Below are 15,275 nucleotides of genomic sequence, written 5' to 3'. Positions count from 1 at the left end.
ACAGAATCATCATCCAGAGGATCCCTGGAGGCTGCTTATTGATTTTAAAAACCATGTTAGCTTACTGGATAATTGATCCTCTTTTTAGTTTGATGCCTTTGCCCTAGACCACAGAATGTCAGAGCTGGGAGGATGCACATGAGAGAACTCGGAGGGCCCTGGGGCACCTAGTTTGACTCTTATTTTCTAGAAGGGGAAACTGTGTCTTTGGAAGGGGAAGGAACTTGCTGAAGATCATAGAGCAAGTCATCCACCCTCTTGACTACCAGCCCTGGTGTCTTCATCATCTCTTTCCCATCACTGTTAGTTATATGTATCCCAGCCCTGGTCTGGAACAAAAGCTTTAAGTCTATCCCCATCAAAGGTCCTATCACCATGGCCACCATCTTCATTTTGCCAAGACCCATGGCCATCAGTCACATTCTCAGTCTGTGGCTGTCACCTTTCTAATAGATTTGATCCAAGAAACTTTTTAAAGCACCTACTCTGAGCCAGCCACTGGGGTACAAAGGGAAACTAGTTCCTGCTCTTATGGAGCTTATTATCAGTGATACTCAGAACTAGCATCTATCTAGCTCTTTAAAGTTTGCAAAGTGCTTTAGACATGTTAAGTCGTTGGATCCTCAAAACAACCTTGTGAGACAGGTGCTATTAGCCTCATTTTATAGGTGAGGAAACTGAGGTACAGAGGGATTGACTTGTCTAGTCACCCAGCTAGTAAATGTCTAAGGCAGGATTTGAAATCAGGTCTTCCTAACTCCAAAGTCCTACATTCTATTTATCTTGTTGCTTAGCTATTATAGGCTATCTGTGTCATAGACAAAAAGGGCCCTAAAGGCTGACTATCGGTTCATTTTCCCAATAGGCTCTCTTTTCTTCCCTCCCAGCATCCCCTGCATCTATAGTCTGTCTCTCATAGGCAATACATGTGCATATGGCTCTGGGTTGACACAAGTAGTTGGGCTGTCACAGTCTCCCCGTCACTTCTACTACTCCTGAAACCACAAATGCTACCCTTAGAGCAGTGATGGTGAACCTTTTAGAGACTGAATGATTGGCCCTGCCCCTATCCCACCCCCCACCCCAGACTGAATGCCATGCCTGTTCCCCCAGCCCCTTTACCCCACACAAGTGAGGGAGAAAGTGCTCCCATTGGGCTGCTTAATGGAGGGGCAGGTGAAGTGAGGAGTGTCCTCAGCTAGTGTAGAGAGGGGAAGGGGAGTGCTTCTAACTCTTGATATCCTCTAGCTCTGGCACCTGTGAGCTGTCCACCTTACTCCCTGTGCATTCCCATTGGGCTGCTGGGCAGAGGGGTGGGGGATGTGAAAAAATGTCATCAGGCACAGTGGAGATGGGGAAGGGAGCAGCTCTGCCTGAGTCTCTCTGCCTCTCTAGTAATGAACTGGTGGGGAGGGGGGCCCCATGCCCACAGAGAGTGCTCTGTGTGCCATCTTTGTCCCTTGTGTCATAGGTTCACCATCACCACCTTAGGGTATCTCTATCCTTGGTGGAGGGAACACAGACATTGCAGAATTAGGAAAAAAGCAGAAATGAAAACAACTAGCACCTTCATTTCTCAGCTGGGCTGCTTAGACCCAGTCTTTGGGCTTCTTGGAGACTCAGTCATTCCTCAGGCCTCCAGCACAAAGGTGTCTATCTAAGGCCCCCCAATCCCCCTTTTCCTCTTGGATTTGGACTCCTCTCAAAACCCAGGTATACAGACTCCAAGCCTAGGACCCAGGGACCCAGATATTCATTTCTCCAGTCCTTCTTCCCTCAGGAACCAGACATCCTGCCTTTCTACCCCAATTCCTAGGTCTTTACAAGCACATGTCCTACCTTCCTCCTTTAAACCCTTACCTTCCATCTTAGACTCAATACTGTGTATTGGTTCCAAGTTAGAAGACTGGTAAGGGCTAGGCCATGGGGGCTAAATGTCTTGCCCAGGGTCACACAGCCACCTAGCTGCCCCAACCACCCCAACTTTTAACACAGAAAAGACCCTGGAATAAGGCAAGGCAGATTAGAAGAAGGGACAGGCAGTAGTGAGGTGGAGGATTCTGGGCTGTGATTTCCATCCTAAAGGAACAGAGGGTGGCCCAGAGACCTCCAGAAAGTCTCTGATATAGGGAACCAGAAAACTGGTGGCACACAGCAAAGTTCAAGATAGAGCCTAGGTTCAGCTCTACTCAGCCCTGCGCCTGGTCTCAGAGAACATCAAAGCTGAGAAGCATCAATAAAACAATGCTGGGGCCACAAAAGCCCTTAGAAAATACAACCCAAGACATCAGGGCTGGGAAAGACCCTGGAACATAGAATGTCCAAGCTGAGAGCTTTGGAGATCATTAGATCCAACTCTTTCACTTTACAAATGGGGAAACCAAGGTCCTCGGAAAAGGAGAGAGTCTTTCCAAAGACTGAGCGGTCAGTCAGCAGCAGATTCAGATTTTAGGTGTCCTAGCTCCTGGCCTGATCAGGGCTCTTTGCACATCACAGTGCCTATGGGGTTCAGCATTATGACTTCCTATGCTCTGACAGTACAATACCAACAGTACAGAGACAGAAAATGCAGTGGCAATTTTACTGTAGGAATCATTACGAATGGGATTCTATTCCAGCTGAGCCCTAATTCCAGCTGCAGACATGGATGCTGGCTAGGCTGGATCCCCAGGCACCAGAAGGAAGGGAGACTCTAGAGGAATCTCCTGGAGAGTCAGTCCCCCTTGTCAGCTTCCTGGCCTTGGAAACCCTCCCCCTGAATAGGTAGCATCAGCTGCCCTTGGTCCAAACCCTTAAAAGCTCTGGCTTTGCACTCCCAGGAAAGAATGGAGATGAGCCTTAGTTCGTAAATCCCTTCCAGACAATTAAATCCAACCTTCTCATTTAACAGATAGGAAAATTGAGGCACAAAGCAAGAAAGGGACTCATTCTAGTGATATAGGAGGTCAATGATAGATGTAGAATTAGAACCCAGGTCTTTGACACTCAGTCAGGGGGCTGTTCCATTTTACTTGGTCTAGGAGGAGGATGGGGATGGACCTGAGGAATGGCACACACCCACTGGTCTATCTGAAGCTGGGACAGAGCCCAAAGAAGACCCCTAGGGTTAGAGTTCTTCCTGAGACACCCTAGGGTGGGGCAGGGAATTGCCTCAAGCTGAGTGAGGCTGCTCTGAGCTTCACTGTGACCCCAACTCACCATAGTGGCTGCAACTCTGGGTCCCCTTGGCCCTAGGTTGGGTCTTCTGGGGTGAAGCAGGTGGGGCTCGCTGTGGTTACTGGGAGAGCCAGGATCAGGGGGCTCCTGGTGGGGACTCAGACATGGCCTGGTGCTGGCTCTCTGGGTAGCAGGACTGGGAGCATCAGTTCCTCTTACAAAGGCCTCTGCTCCCCCACACCCACTTCCTATCACTGGGAGGGGCAGGGCCAGGGGGGGAAGGAGCTCTCACCACAGAGAGAGAAGAGGCCTCCTCTGAGGAGGGGGCAAGATGGCGCTGTGGGTATCCTAGAAGTGAGTCCAGCCTCTGGACTCTACTAACAGGAAGCTGGGAGGCAGCTTTGGTTCTGTTCATTTCTCCTTCGGCCAATAGACTATAAGCACTTTGAGGGCAGGGAGCTGTATTCCTTTTTGTCTTTGAACATCAAGCACATAGGATGTTGTTAATACAGGCTTGTTGAAAGGAATGGTGGTCCCCTGAGCCCAGGGAGATGTGGCTCCCCTGAGCCCAATAGCTTCATTTTTCAGGGTCAGGGAAGGAGTCTGAGGAAGCTTCTCAGGGGAAGACTGAGGTTGAGGTTAGGATGGTGTAACAGCAGTTGTCTGAAATGTGGAACCTTTCTTTATTCAGAGATGGGAGGCTCAACCAGACTCAATTTCTTTTTCTGCTAGGGACAAAACAAGAACAACATACATACATAGGTTAGATGTGAAGAACTTTTTTCTCCTAAAGGATGTTTTTATGAGACATTTTTCTTAAACCCTCACCTTACGTCTTAGAATCAATACTGTGTATGGGTTCCAAGACAAAAGAACAGTAAGAGTTAGGCAATGGGGGATAAGTGACTTGCCCAGGGTCACACAGCTAGGAAGTGTCTGAGGCCACATTTGAACCCAGGTCCTCTCATCTCTGGGCCTGACTTTCAATCCACTGAGTTACCCAGCTGCCCCTAACTTTTCAAAACCTTTTCCCATCCATGGTCTTATTTGATCATATGCCCATGTGGGAGACTGGGAAAGGCTATTCTCTCCTATTCCTCCAGGCAAGAGGAAACAAAGACTCAGCAAAAGGAAGTGACTTGTCTAAGGTGACATAGTAGGTTAGTAGCAGAATAGAATCTGTGATGGGAATCATGAAGTTCAGGGGAAGTTAAAGGAAGGAGGAAGTGCCAACTAGAAAGCTGCCCTACACTTATGAGAAAGGACACTATCCATATAGAACGGTGGGAGTGGAAATACAGAAGAAAAACAACTGCTTGATCACATGGGTTGATGGGGATATAATTGGGGATGTAGACTCTAAGTGATCACCCAAATGCAAATATTAATGATATGGAAATAGTCTTGACCAATGACACATGTAAAACCCAGTGGAACTGCTCATTGGCTATGGGAGGGGGGTGGGAGGAGGGGAAGGAACAAACATGAATCATGTAACCATGGAAAAATATTCTAAATTAATTAATTAAATAAATAAACTAAAAAAAAAAAGAAGAAGAAAGCTGTCCTACATCTGTCTACATGCCTTCCAGACTCAGCTCTAAGTGGGTCATGCTATAAATATAAAAAAGCTCCCCAGGCTTAAAAAAGGCCCAGACACTCAGACCCCAGAAAAGGCCTTTGAGATCACTAGGGCCAATCACCTCATTTCCCAGAGAAATAGACCCAGAGAGAGGTAGGAACTTGTTTAAGACAATGGCAGGGAGTATGACAACATAAGGATTTTGGCTCCCAAATCAAGGCAACCAAATAAATAGACGCAAGACAAACATTGTGGGCTCTCCCTCAAGCCCTCCAAGGTTGCTAAGTGAAGATTGCAGGTATTTCCACATGCACCTGGACTAGCTTCCAGGGGCCATCTTGGGTGGGAGCTGAATAGAGTTTACTCACCTAATATGAGTGTGGGTGATAACGACGATGATAATAATATCTAGCACTTACTGCTCCAGACACTGCACAAAGCACTTTAAAACATCTTATTTTGATATTATCCTTATTTTACAATTAGAAGAAACTGAGTCAGACAGAATTTAAATCACTTGACTGAAGTCACATAACTAGTATGGATCTGAGACTGCATTTGAACTCATCTTCTTGACTCCAGACCAAGACAGAGTTGACCAGAGGAATTCTGCTTGTGTTGGTTAGGACAATAGCAGTTATGGGTCTGATTCCCAAGAGTTGATGCCATATAGCTCTTGGGCTAAGGGTTAGATTCTAAATTGGCATTTTCCCTCTAGGTTCATATTGGCCAGGCATGTGACTCCATTTGGGGTTTTCTTGGCAGAGATGCTGGAGTGGTTTGCCATTTTCTTTTCTAGTCCATTCTGCAGATAAGGAAACTAGGCAAATAGGGTTAGGCGACTTGCCCAGCATCATATAACTCTTTTTTTTAAACCCTTACCTTCTGTCTTGGAATCAATACTGTCTATTGGTTCCAAGGCAGAAGAGTGGTAAGGGCTAGGCAATGGGGGTCAAGTGACTTGCCCAGGGTCACACAGCTAGGGAATGTCTGAGGCCAGATTTGAACCCAGGACCTCCCATCTCTAGGCCTGGCTCACAATCCACTGAACTACCCAGCTGCCCCCCATCACATAACTCAAGTGTCTGAGGCCAGATTTGAATTCAGGAAGATGACTTCCTGACTCCAAGTTGAGCACTCTAATCGCTATACCACATAGATACCTTCTTCCTCTAGGAGCAATTGCAATTCAGGATAGAACCAGCAGAAGGCAGGGTAATAATGAAGACAGTAGTTCAACAATAACATCAGCAGCTTTCTGGGAAAGCAGTAAGTAGGGGTTTCAGAGACACAGAGATTTTTCCAATTGAAATGCAGCCCTAGAAATGTGAGATGTCTAGGGCTATGTGTGTTCCCTTTCTCACTCATGGAGTGGGAATAACAGCCTTTATGCATGTTGGGGGTGGGGTGAGGTATGGATTTTCCTATGGCTATTATACGCCAATTGAGGAATGTTTATATATGCCTATAAACTGTACATGTGTTGAGTGTGGAAAAGTACTAGACTTGGGAGTCAGGAAGTCTTGAGTTCAAATCCTATGAAAGATACTAGCAGTCACCAAGGATGAATTACTTAAACTTTTAGCTTCAGTTTCCTTCTCTAGGAAATGGAGATAAAAATAGAACCCATCTCACAGGCCTGTGAAAGTCAAATGAGATAATGTATATAAAATTTCAGCAAACTTGCTAATTGCTTATATTATTTTCTAGTTGCCATCTGTTGCAACTACATTGAATTGCTATTAGCATTTCTTGGTTTTTTCCAGACTTACTACTGTTACCTACTGGTCCTTCCCTGAATTACAGAAACTATTTTATCTCCTTTCCCTAGAGACATTTGGAATATAATTTCTGGCTATTTCAGTTCTTTTGTGAATCAGGTCCTCAGGATACCTAGCCAGTATGGTGAGAGTCCTGGTGAGCAAATTTTTCTTTTGAACTCCTTTTGCTTCCTCCAGCTGTCTCTCCAACAGTCTTACATTTGAGATGGAGGTGAGCAAAATCTTTCCAATGCCCATCATGCCCCTAGAAGCTAGCCTAGATCCATGCAGGATACTCTGGAGCTTCTCATGGCAAGATGATAGGTGATTGGGGTAGAGCTGTCAATCTTTGCTTTTCATTCCTGCAGCTATACAAGATTCATACATTTCCCTACATTTATTGATCTTGACAACCTTGTTTTATGGAACCCCCAAATTTACCTTTGTTCCTTGTGAACTTGCCTTCAAGGAACTCCCAGACTGACCCTTGTCTTAGACTGAACAATAAACCTTCAAGTACCTAATGTTCTTAGCCTGGATAGAATTATTAGATATAACCAAATCTCAAGTAACTTTTTGCTTTATAAGTATCTCCCATTGCATTGCCTCTTCCAGGTAGTCTAGTCCCACCCCCCAAACTTTTTTTCCCTTGTCTCCATGTAAACCAAATCTACTGTCCTTCCTGTCCTTTATTTTCCCCAAAATATATAAGACCCCAAATTCTTCAGTTTGTTGGAAATTCCCATGATGAACATTCCCATTCATGGTGCATTTCCCCAGAGACATTGTTCCCAGAGTCCCAATTTGGCTGTGTGATATGTTTTTGACTCTGTGTGGTCGTCCGAAGTTTCCATTGTCCTGATTAAAGACTTGTTCTATGTAACTGTTTTAGTAGGGGGGAGGGAGGGAGAGAGGAAGAGGGGAGTAGGGGGGAAAGAGAGAGAGAGATAGACCTATCAGTTTTTACTTACCTGTCTGCTGAACTTCTTGTGCTGGCTCTTACTTTTTGAATACACTCTTACTCTAATTTATCTGTTTCTGCTTCGGGGCATCAACTTGATCTTTGATACTTGGTCACACAGTTTTCTCAGGTTCTTGCCCCAGAGTTCTCCATGCTTGGCTTCCTCCTGATCCCCATTCTGGCTCTAGCTCTCATTGTACCCATTTCTACACTCAACACTTGTTACTGCTGCCTATATTTTATGCTATTTGGCAGTTACGAAAAAGAGAATGAGAAACAAGGATAATGTAGTCCCATGAGGAAATATTATAGAAGACTGGAACAACAGAACTTCAAAGGTCTTCTGAATAAAGAATATGGGGTTTCAAGTCTGAAGGAATCTCAGGTAACCCATTGAAGCCCCTTGCTTTTGACCCTGTAGCTGTTTTAAAGAGATACAGTTGAATAACCCTGAGGAAAAGAGTGGTGGAAATGAGGAAGATAACATAAAAAGTAGCTTTGAAAGGGCATAATGATTGCATTGTGTAAGGGACATTTAAAAGGCTAGACATAGTGCCTTGTGATTGATTCTGTCCAGGTGTGACTCTCTAGGACAGTGATGGTGAACTCATGGCCTGGGTGCCAAAGATGACCTACAGGGCACTCTCTGTGGGCACCTGGTCCCTCTCCCCACCAGAGTTCATTACTAGAAAGGCAGATGGACTCAGTTTGAGCTTCTCCCCTCCCCCTCTCTACTGTTCCTGATGACATTTTTTCACATCCCCCACCCCTTTGTTCAGCAGTCCAATAGGAGTGCACAGAAGGTAAGGTGGACAGCTCACAGGTACCAGAGCTGGAGAAAGCCAAGAGCTAGAAGAACTTCCCTTCCCCTCTCTACACTAGCTGAGGACATTCCTCACTTCACCTGCCCCTCCATCAAGCAGTCTAATGGGAGCACTTTCTCCCTCACTTGTGTGGGGTAAGGGGAGATGGGGCATGCCTGGCACTTGATGAGGGGGAATTTGGAGAGAGGTCATAGCACAAGGTTTCTGGGAGGTGGGATGGGGGTGGGGCCCAGCTCTCCATCTCTAAAAGGTTCACCATCACTGCTTCAAAAGAATTCAAGATGACTGAGTCTGATTATAGAGGTGGCTTGGGATGAGAGAGAAAGGAAGTATTTCCCAGGTCTAGCTCATTGAAATATGGCAAAGGGGCAGCTAGGTGGCTCAGTGTGATCGACCTAAAGCTGGAAGGAACTGAGTTAAAATCTGACCTCAGATACTTCTTAGGTATATGATCTTGGGCAAATCACTTAACTCTGATGCCTAACCCTTATTGCTCTTTTGCCTTGGAACCAATACTTAGTTTATCAATCCTAAAACAGAAGGTAAGGGAGAAAGAAGGGCAGGGGAGAGAGGGAAGGGAGTAGAAGAAAGGAAAGGTGAGAGGAAGGAAAGGTTGGCAGAAAGTTAATAAGGGAGAATGAAGAGCATTTAGAGTTAGGATCTGAGTTCAAATCCTACTTCTGGTTTATGTAATCTTATATGAGTCTCTTCATCTCCTTGGGCCTCAGTTTCCTCATATATAAAAATGAGAAGATTGGATTTAAAGTCTCTCCTTTCAGTTTTAAATCTATAATCTGCATGTAGGAGCAGCCAACCAGGAATTGAATACAGTACCTATGGGGATTGTGAGTCAGTGTAAAACAATGAGATAGTTTCTCTTTTTTGACCTGGAGATTGAGATTGCTCCAAAAGTGTTTTTCTACAAATGCAAATGGAGAATTCAGACTACCCCAACCAGGACAGTTTGGCTTAAGCTGCTTGGTCTTAACCCCAGGTATACCTTGTTTTCATTTTACTTCAGTGAATACTTTTAGACTAAATAAATGCTAAGTGACTGAATTTGGGGGGCTATAAGTTATCAGGGAAACCAAACTGGGCTTCTAGGGAGGAGAGGAGGAACTAGAAAATTAAGATTTTAAAAATTAATCCATTCTTCCTCGACTTTAAGTATTCTTCTTGGGAGCATTAGGGGAAGGCTGTAGGTGGCCCAAGGAAGGGATTGCTGGGTGAGTCTAGAACACACGCTCACTTAAATGGGCTGGCATAGTTCCTGCTTTGATCACCCCCTGGTGGTTTACACAGATATTGCACTTCGAATAGCTCCAAGCTACATCCCCTCTGGTAGAAACCTTATCCTCTAACCTGTCCTTGGGTGAGGGCTAGTGTTTTAGAACTGCAAGGAACCATGGGATAAAGAACAAATAATGCAAAGAAGGACACATCCATTCTGCCCAAAACACAGAACTGGGAGGGCTCCTAGAACAGAGAATGTCAGAGCTGGGAGAGTCCTTGGAACACAGAATGTCAGAGCTGGGAGAGTCCTTGGAACCCAGAATGTCAGGGCTGGGAGAGTCCTTAGAACATAATGTCAGGGCTGGAAGGGAACTTAGAACACAGAATGTCAGAACTGGGAGGGCTCTTAAAACAGAGAATGTCAGAACTGGGAGAGTCCTTGGAACACAGAATGTCAGAGCTGGGAGAGTCCTTGGAACCCAGAATGTCAGGGCTGGGAGAGTCCTTAGAACACAATGTCAGGGCTGGAAGGGAACTTAGAACACAGAATGTCAGAACTGGGAGGGCTCTTAAAACAGAGAATGTCAGAGCTGGGAGAGTCCTTAGAACAGAGAATGTCAGAGCTGGGAGTGACCTTAGAATACAGAATGTCAGGGCTGGGAGGGAGCTTAGGACAGAGAATGTCAGAAGTGGGAGGGAGCTTAGAACAGAGAATGTCAGAAGTGGGAGGGAGCTTAGAACAGAGAATGTCAGAAGTGGGAGGGAGCTTAGAATAGAGAATGTCAGAGCTGGGAGAGTCCTTGGAACACAGAATGTCAGGGCTGGGAGGGTCCTTAGAACAGAGAATGTCAGAGCTGGAGAGTCTTTAAAACAGAGGATGTCAGAGCTGGGAGGGTCCTTAGAACAGAGAATGTCAGAGCTGGAGAGTCTTTAGAACAGAGGATGTCAGAGCTGGGAGTGACCTTAGAACAGAGAATGTCAGAGCTGGAGAGTCTTTAAAACAGAGGATGTCAGAGCTGGGAGGGTCCTTAGAACAGAGAATGTCAGAGCTGGAGAGTCTTTAGAACAGAGGATGTCAGAGCTGGGAGTGACCTTAGAACAGAGAATGTCAGAGCTGGGAGAGTCTTTAGAATACAGACTGTCAGGGCTGGGAGGGCCCTTTTAAGCAGGGAAGGTCACCTAGGAGGACCCTTAGAACATAAAACCAGAGCTGGAATAGAGCCTTGATGTGGAAGAGTGGTAAGTGCACTGGCCTTGAAGGCAGAGGAACTGGGTTTACATCTCATCCTTTCTACCTTTCTCAGGTGACCTTGGGCAGACAAGGCTCTTTTTCTTTCTCCCTGGGTCTTAAGTTCCTTCTGTATCACATGATGCTCAACCCTAGGGCTCCTGAGAGGGAAGAGGACTTGGCTGAGGTCACCTAGTGAGTCTGGATCAGGGGAGAAAGTGACCACTCCATGTGCATTTCTTTTTGCTCTAGGAAGCAACCTGCTTTCAGCTGACTGAATAATGAGTCCTGTTTGTGGTGCTAGACATTTGTGTTGCCATGCCCAGCAGCTGGAAAGAGCCACAAGATGGGCCAACTAGACTATAGAAGGTCTGAGAGTGGGAACCTTTTCCCTGCAACACCCTTACCTTGAGGAGAGAACTGTCTTGAGGCTTCTGTCAAAGGTTTCCAGACCTTCTGTAAAGTCCCTGTTCTCTCAGCCTTAGCACTGACGAAAGGGAAGTAGAGGTAGAGTGAAAGAACCCTTCCTGTGTTCAAGTCATTGATCTCCCTGGATTTTCTTGCACAATTTCCCCCCTTTGAGCCTGTTTTCTTATCTGTAAGATAGGGATATTTGTACAAATTCTCCAACAGGCTTATGAAGAATGCACCTTGTAAAACTTAAAAGTACTCCAATAAAAACAAAAACCACCTTTATCTTCTGTCTTACTATCAATTCTAAGACAAGAGTGGAAAGGATTAGGTGATTAGGGATAAGTGACTTGTCCAGGGTCACACAGGAAGTGTCTGAAGGCAGATCACCATGCTACCTAGTGCCCCCTTAAAGTACTCTAAAGTACTCAGTCATCATCATGACTGACCCCAAAGTGAGCCCTACACCTCTCTTGATTCCAAGACTGAGTCTTGACCTCATCTGGACCTTTTCTTCAGTGGCTCTGGGGCTAGACTTGACCTGGACCTCAGACTTCAAGCTCGTTCTGCACCGGCTAACCTGGAGCCCCTAAATGATCCCAGGCCTCTGGCTTTAGATTGAGCTGAACCGCTCAACTGTTCTTGAGAAAGGGCTTTGCAGACCATAGCACTTCCCAGAAAGCTGAATTCTGGGATATCTGGAATGGGGTAGACCCTCCCAGGTGAGTGTCCAAGGACCACAGACTGGGATGTAGACACAAGACAGTTTTATTGACCCGGGGCTGCTTGTGGGGAGACACTGAGGGGCCAGGGCTGAGCTGCTCCCTGGCCATGGCTCCCTGCCCACTTCCCATGCCCCAGAGGGGGGACTATTAGCACCGTGTGGGGCAGCCTTGACCTGGGAAAGGACCCTTCTTGTGCTGGGAGTATAGAGGGAGGGCACCAAGGACTGAGGGGGGAGGGTTTGCTTGGGGGGGAGGGGGCAGTCCCTCATCCATTTGCAGACCCACGTGTGTTCTCAGAAGCGGAAGAACAGGGAACAGAGTCCTTTTTGGGTGCTCAGGGCTTAAGGGAAGAAGGGAAGACCCGGGGACCGGCTTTGGGCACCCCATAGCACCAAGGGTGGCAAAGAGGGTGGGAGCAGGAACTCCCCAGCCCCCTTCCCGGTTCTTCACAGTACAAATGCAGGTCAAATCGCAGTGGGGAGCCCAGCAGCAGGGCCCCCATCTCTGGGCCTCTCTGCTCCAGCCGGGCTTCCTCCCTTTCACCACCCGCTCAAGGCTGGGGAAGAAGCATAGAGTTTTACAAAAGGCTTCTGCTGGGACTCATTGGTCCACTTGGGGCACAGGGCCAGGGCCAATAAATAATGAATTCAAACTACCACCCCCTCCCCATTGGCCCCCAGCCTCCAGGTCTCAGCTTCAGTCTCCAGCTGCTGCCCCCCACCCCTAGCGGCCCTGGCAGGTTTTACAGCACATCTGACGGAAATAGGCGCGGCTGCAGAACTTAAACTTGAGCACCAGGGGGCAGTAGGCGACCTTGTTCACATCCCTGCACTCTGTAGGGAGGAAAGGAAGAGTCTTGTAATTGGCTGCTCCAGCTCACTCATTTGTCCCAGAGCCACTCCTGGAAACTCCCGTGCAGCAAAAACACCCGCAGCCTGGCACAGAGAATCATCTGGGTCACAGAGCAGTGACAAATGGCCCCGTAAGGGAACTCAGAGCCGTAACTAGGGCATGACAGCCAGGGCTTTGTCTTGGGTCATGGAAATGTAGAAGTAAGAAAATATTTAACTCATTGCCTCTCTGACTAGGAGTTTAGCACCACATTAACCAGAATAATGATGGAAGGCTGAAAGACCAAGAGTGTTATTAACAACACCCATCCATGAACTTCTCTAAGTAATTAATTTCCTCTTCAGCACAACTAAATTGATCTTAATTGCTTTTTTAAAAAAATTCTTACCTTCCATGTTAGAACCAATACTTGTAGTGATTCCAAGGCAGAAGAGTGGTAAGGGCTAGGCAATGGGGATTAAGTGACTTGCCCAGGGTCACACAACTAGGAAGTGTCAGCCACATTTGAACCTAGGACCTCCCATCTCTAGCCCTAGTTTTCTGTCTACTGAGCCACCTAGCCGACCCTTAATTACTTTTTGTATTAATATTAGTTTGAGGGGGGCATAATCTATATACTTCTATATATTATATATACACACACATATATGATCATATCAGTTTGAGGATGTACTTGGAGCTGCTCCCTCTTGGAGTGTTGTTCTGTTGATCCTAAGCAACAGAACTGCCTGTCCTGTCTCTAGGGGGCTCACATGACGTGGCAGGATTATACATGGATGTAACAAGCACACATGTAACAAACAGCAGCAGGGAAAATTTTGGGCTGGGTAGCTGCAAAACCCCATGACTGCCTATGTCTTAAGTCTGCCTGTGGTTTACCCCACCCAAGAGAAATGCAAGAATGGAGCCAGGAGCTATTGTCTGAGCATCCCACCCCACCCAGTCCCAGCTGACCAAAGCCTGGCTTTGGAGCATGCCTAGCCAGAATGGGAGGGATGGGTCTGGAGAGGGCATCTCTCCTCTTCCCTTATTCAAATCCTCACGGGAGAGGGAACCAATCAAGTGCTTTGGGGTGGAGGTCTTTTTTGGGGGCAGAGAAGAGATTACAGAATCTCAGAGGTGGCAGAGACGTCTGAAGGCATCTCATCCACCCTCTCCACTCTCCACTAAGTAGGAATCCTTTTCTGCAAAATCCTGACCAGTGGTCATCTGGCTTCTAGCACCAAGGAATTCACTATCCCCCAAGATAGTCCATTCGACTTGAGTTATATGTGTAGTATCATGCAAACATATGTCCATGTTCTTCATTTTTGTAAGTGAATAATCCTATAAAACCACAAAACCCAGATAAACAAGTGGAAAATTGTATGCTTTCATGCATTCTACTTTGGGATAACTCTCATGGTTAGGGCATTCCTGGTGATACCAGGGCTGGTTCAGCATCCTGATAATTCACTACCTTAGGAAAAACCCACTGCTGCTTGTTCTGCCCTCTGGGGTCAAGCAGAACAAGCCCAATCTCCTTGCTTCATGACACCTTCATAAAATAGAAGACTGGGACCCTGGCAATCTTAGGTCTCCTTTTCCTTCAAAATCAATCTCTCCCCCCTCTAGGACAGGTCTTTCAGTTCCTCCGTATAGGACTTGGTCTACATAGAGTCCTCCCTCTCCTGGTCACCCTCCTCTGAATGCCCTGCAGCTTGGGTCTTTCCCAAGATATGGTGCCCAGACTAAATCCAAAACTCGGAATGGCATCAGACCAAGCCAGAGGACAGACTGCAGACCTGTCATCTCTCTCACTCTGGACCCAAAGCTTCTTTACATAGACTAAGTTTTGTGTAACAAAATAAGGCATGGAAACAGTAGCAAAAGCATATGTATCATGCAAGGAGACTGACTCTCAGCAGAGTTGGCACCTGTAACCCAGCAGATGTGGGTCACCCTTTTCTCTCCTCCAAATCCCTTCTCCCCTTCCTTCTACCCTTGGCGAATACCTTCAGGGCTGTCCCCAGCGGGGATGCTCTGGCATTTGCTCTCACATTGCTGCATGGCTGGAGGCTGCAGGGCCTCGGGGCACTCCCAGGATGGCTGGCCAGTGTGTGTGGTACACTGCACGGACCTCAGCTGCTGCCCAAAGCCACACTGCGCTGAGCACTGGTGACAGGAGAGGGGGAACTCATGATGAATGTGTATCTATGCACACGCATACAAAATAACATATACCCAACCCAACACACACATACACACACACACACACACACACACACACACACACACACACACACACTGCCTAAAGGAGGTGAGATTCAGAGCCAAAAGGGGCCCTAGTGGTCACCTTGTCAGAGTCTAGGTTCAGTCTAGGGCAGTGATGATGAACCTTTAGAGACAGAGTTCTGGGCCTCCCACCCCCCACCCTCCCCACTGTCATGTCCACCTGCCCTCAGAGACAACATTCCATGCCCCTACCATCCAGGACAAGGTGTACCCTGCCCCCACCCCCACCCCCCCTTACCCTACACAGGGGAAGGAGAAAGCCCTCCCTT

At 46.9% G+C, this 15,275-nt stretch overlaps 2 protein-coding genes across 7 annotated transcripts in view; both read right to left on the bottom strand.

The window, feature by feature from the left end:
• MYO1F (myosin IF) overlaps positions 1–11,704 on the bottom strand; it is a 57,305-nt gene extending 45,601 nt beyond the window's left edge. For both annotated transcript variants that reach the window (XM_007489456.3, XM_007489458.3), the window contains exons 1-2: positions 11,152–11,704; positions 3,199–3,881 (exon numbers count right to left, since the gene is read on the bottom strand). In XM_007489456.3, coding sequence (XP_007489518.1) covers positions 3,199–3,201 — 3 coding nt within the window. In that variant the 5' untranslated portion in view covers positions 3,202–3,881; positions 11,152–11,704. The remainder of the gene's footprint in view (positions 1–3,198; positions 3,882–11,151) is intronic.
• A 201-nt stretch (positions 11,705–11,905) lies between these two features.
• Positions 11,906–15,275, bottom strand: part of ADAMTS10 (ADAM metallopeptidase with thrombospondin type 1 motif 10) — a 38,625-nt gene continuing 35,255 nt past the window's right edge. For all 5 annotated transcript variants that reach the window (XR_008917350.1, XM_056822036.1, XM_056822038.1 and 2 more), the window contains 2 exons: positions 14,727–14,886; positions 11,906–12,713 (listed from right to left, as the gene is read on the bottom strand). Coding sequence is in view for 4 of the 5 variants with exons in the window: in XM_056822036.1 (XP_056678014.1) it covers positions 12,604–12,713; positions 14,727–14,886 (270 nt within the window). In the remaining variant the exon portion in view is untranslated. The remainder of the gene's footprint in view (positions 12,714–14,726; positions 14,887–15,275) is intronic.

The sequence above is a fragment of the Monodelphis domestica genome, chromosome 3 (assembly GCF_027887165.1).
Source record: "Monodelphis domestica isolate mMonDom1 chromosome 3, mMonDom1.pri, whole genome shotgun sequence".
Classification (NCBI taxonomy): Eukaryota; Metazoa; Chordata; class Mammalia; order Didelphimorphia; family Didelphidae; genus Monodelphis; species Monodelphis domestica.
The sequence above is the reverse complement of the archived record's forward strand: the minus strand, read 5'-3'. Positions and strand labels throughout refer to the sequence as shown.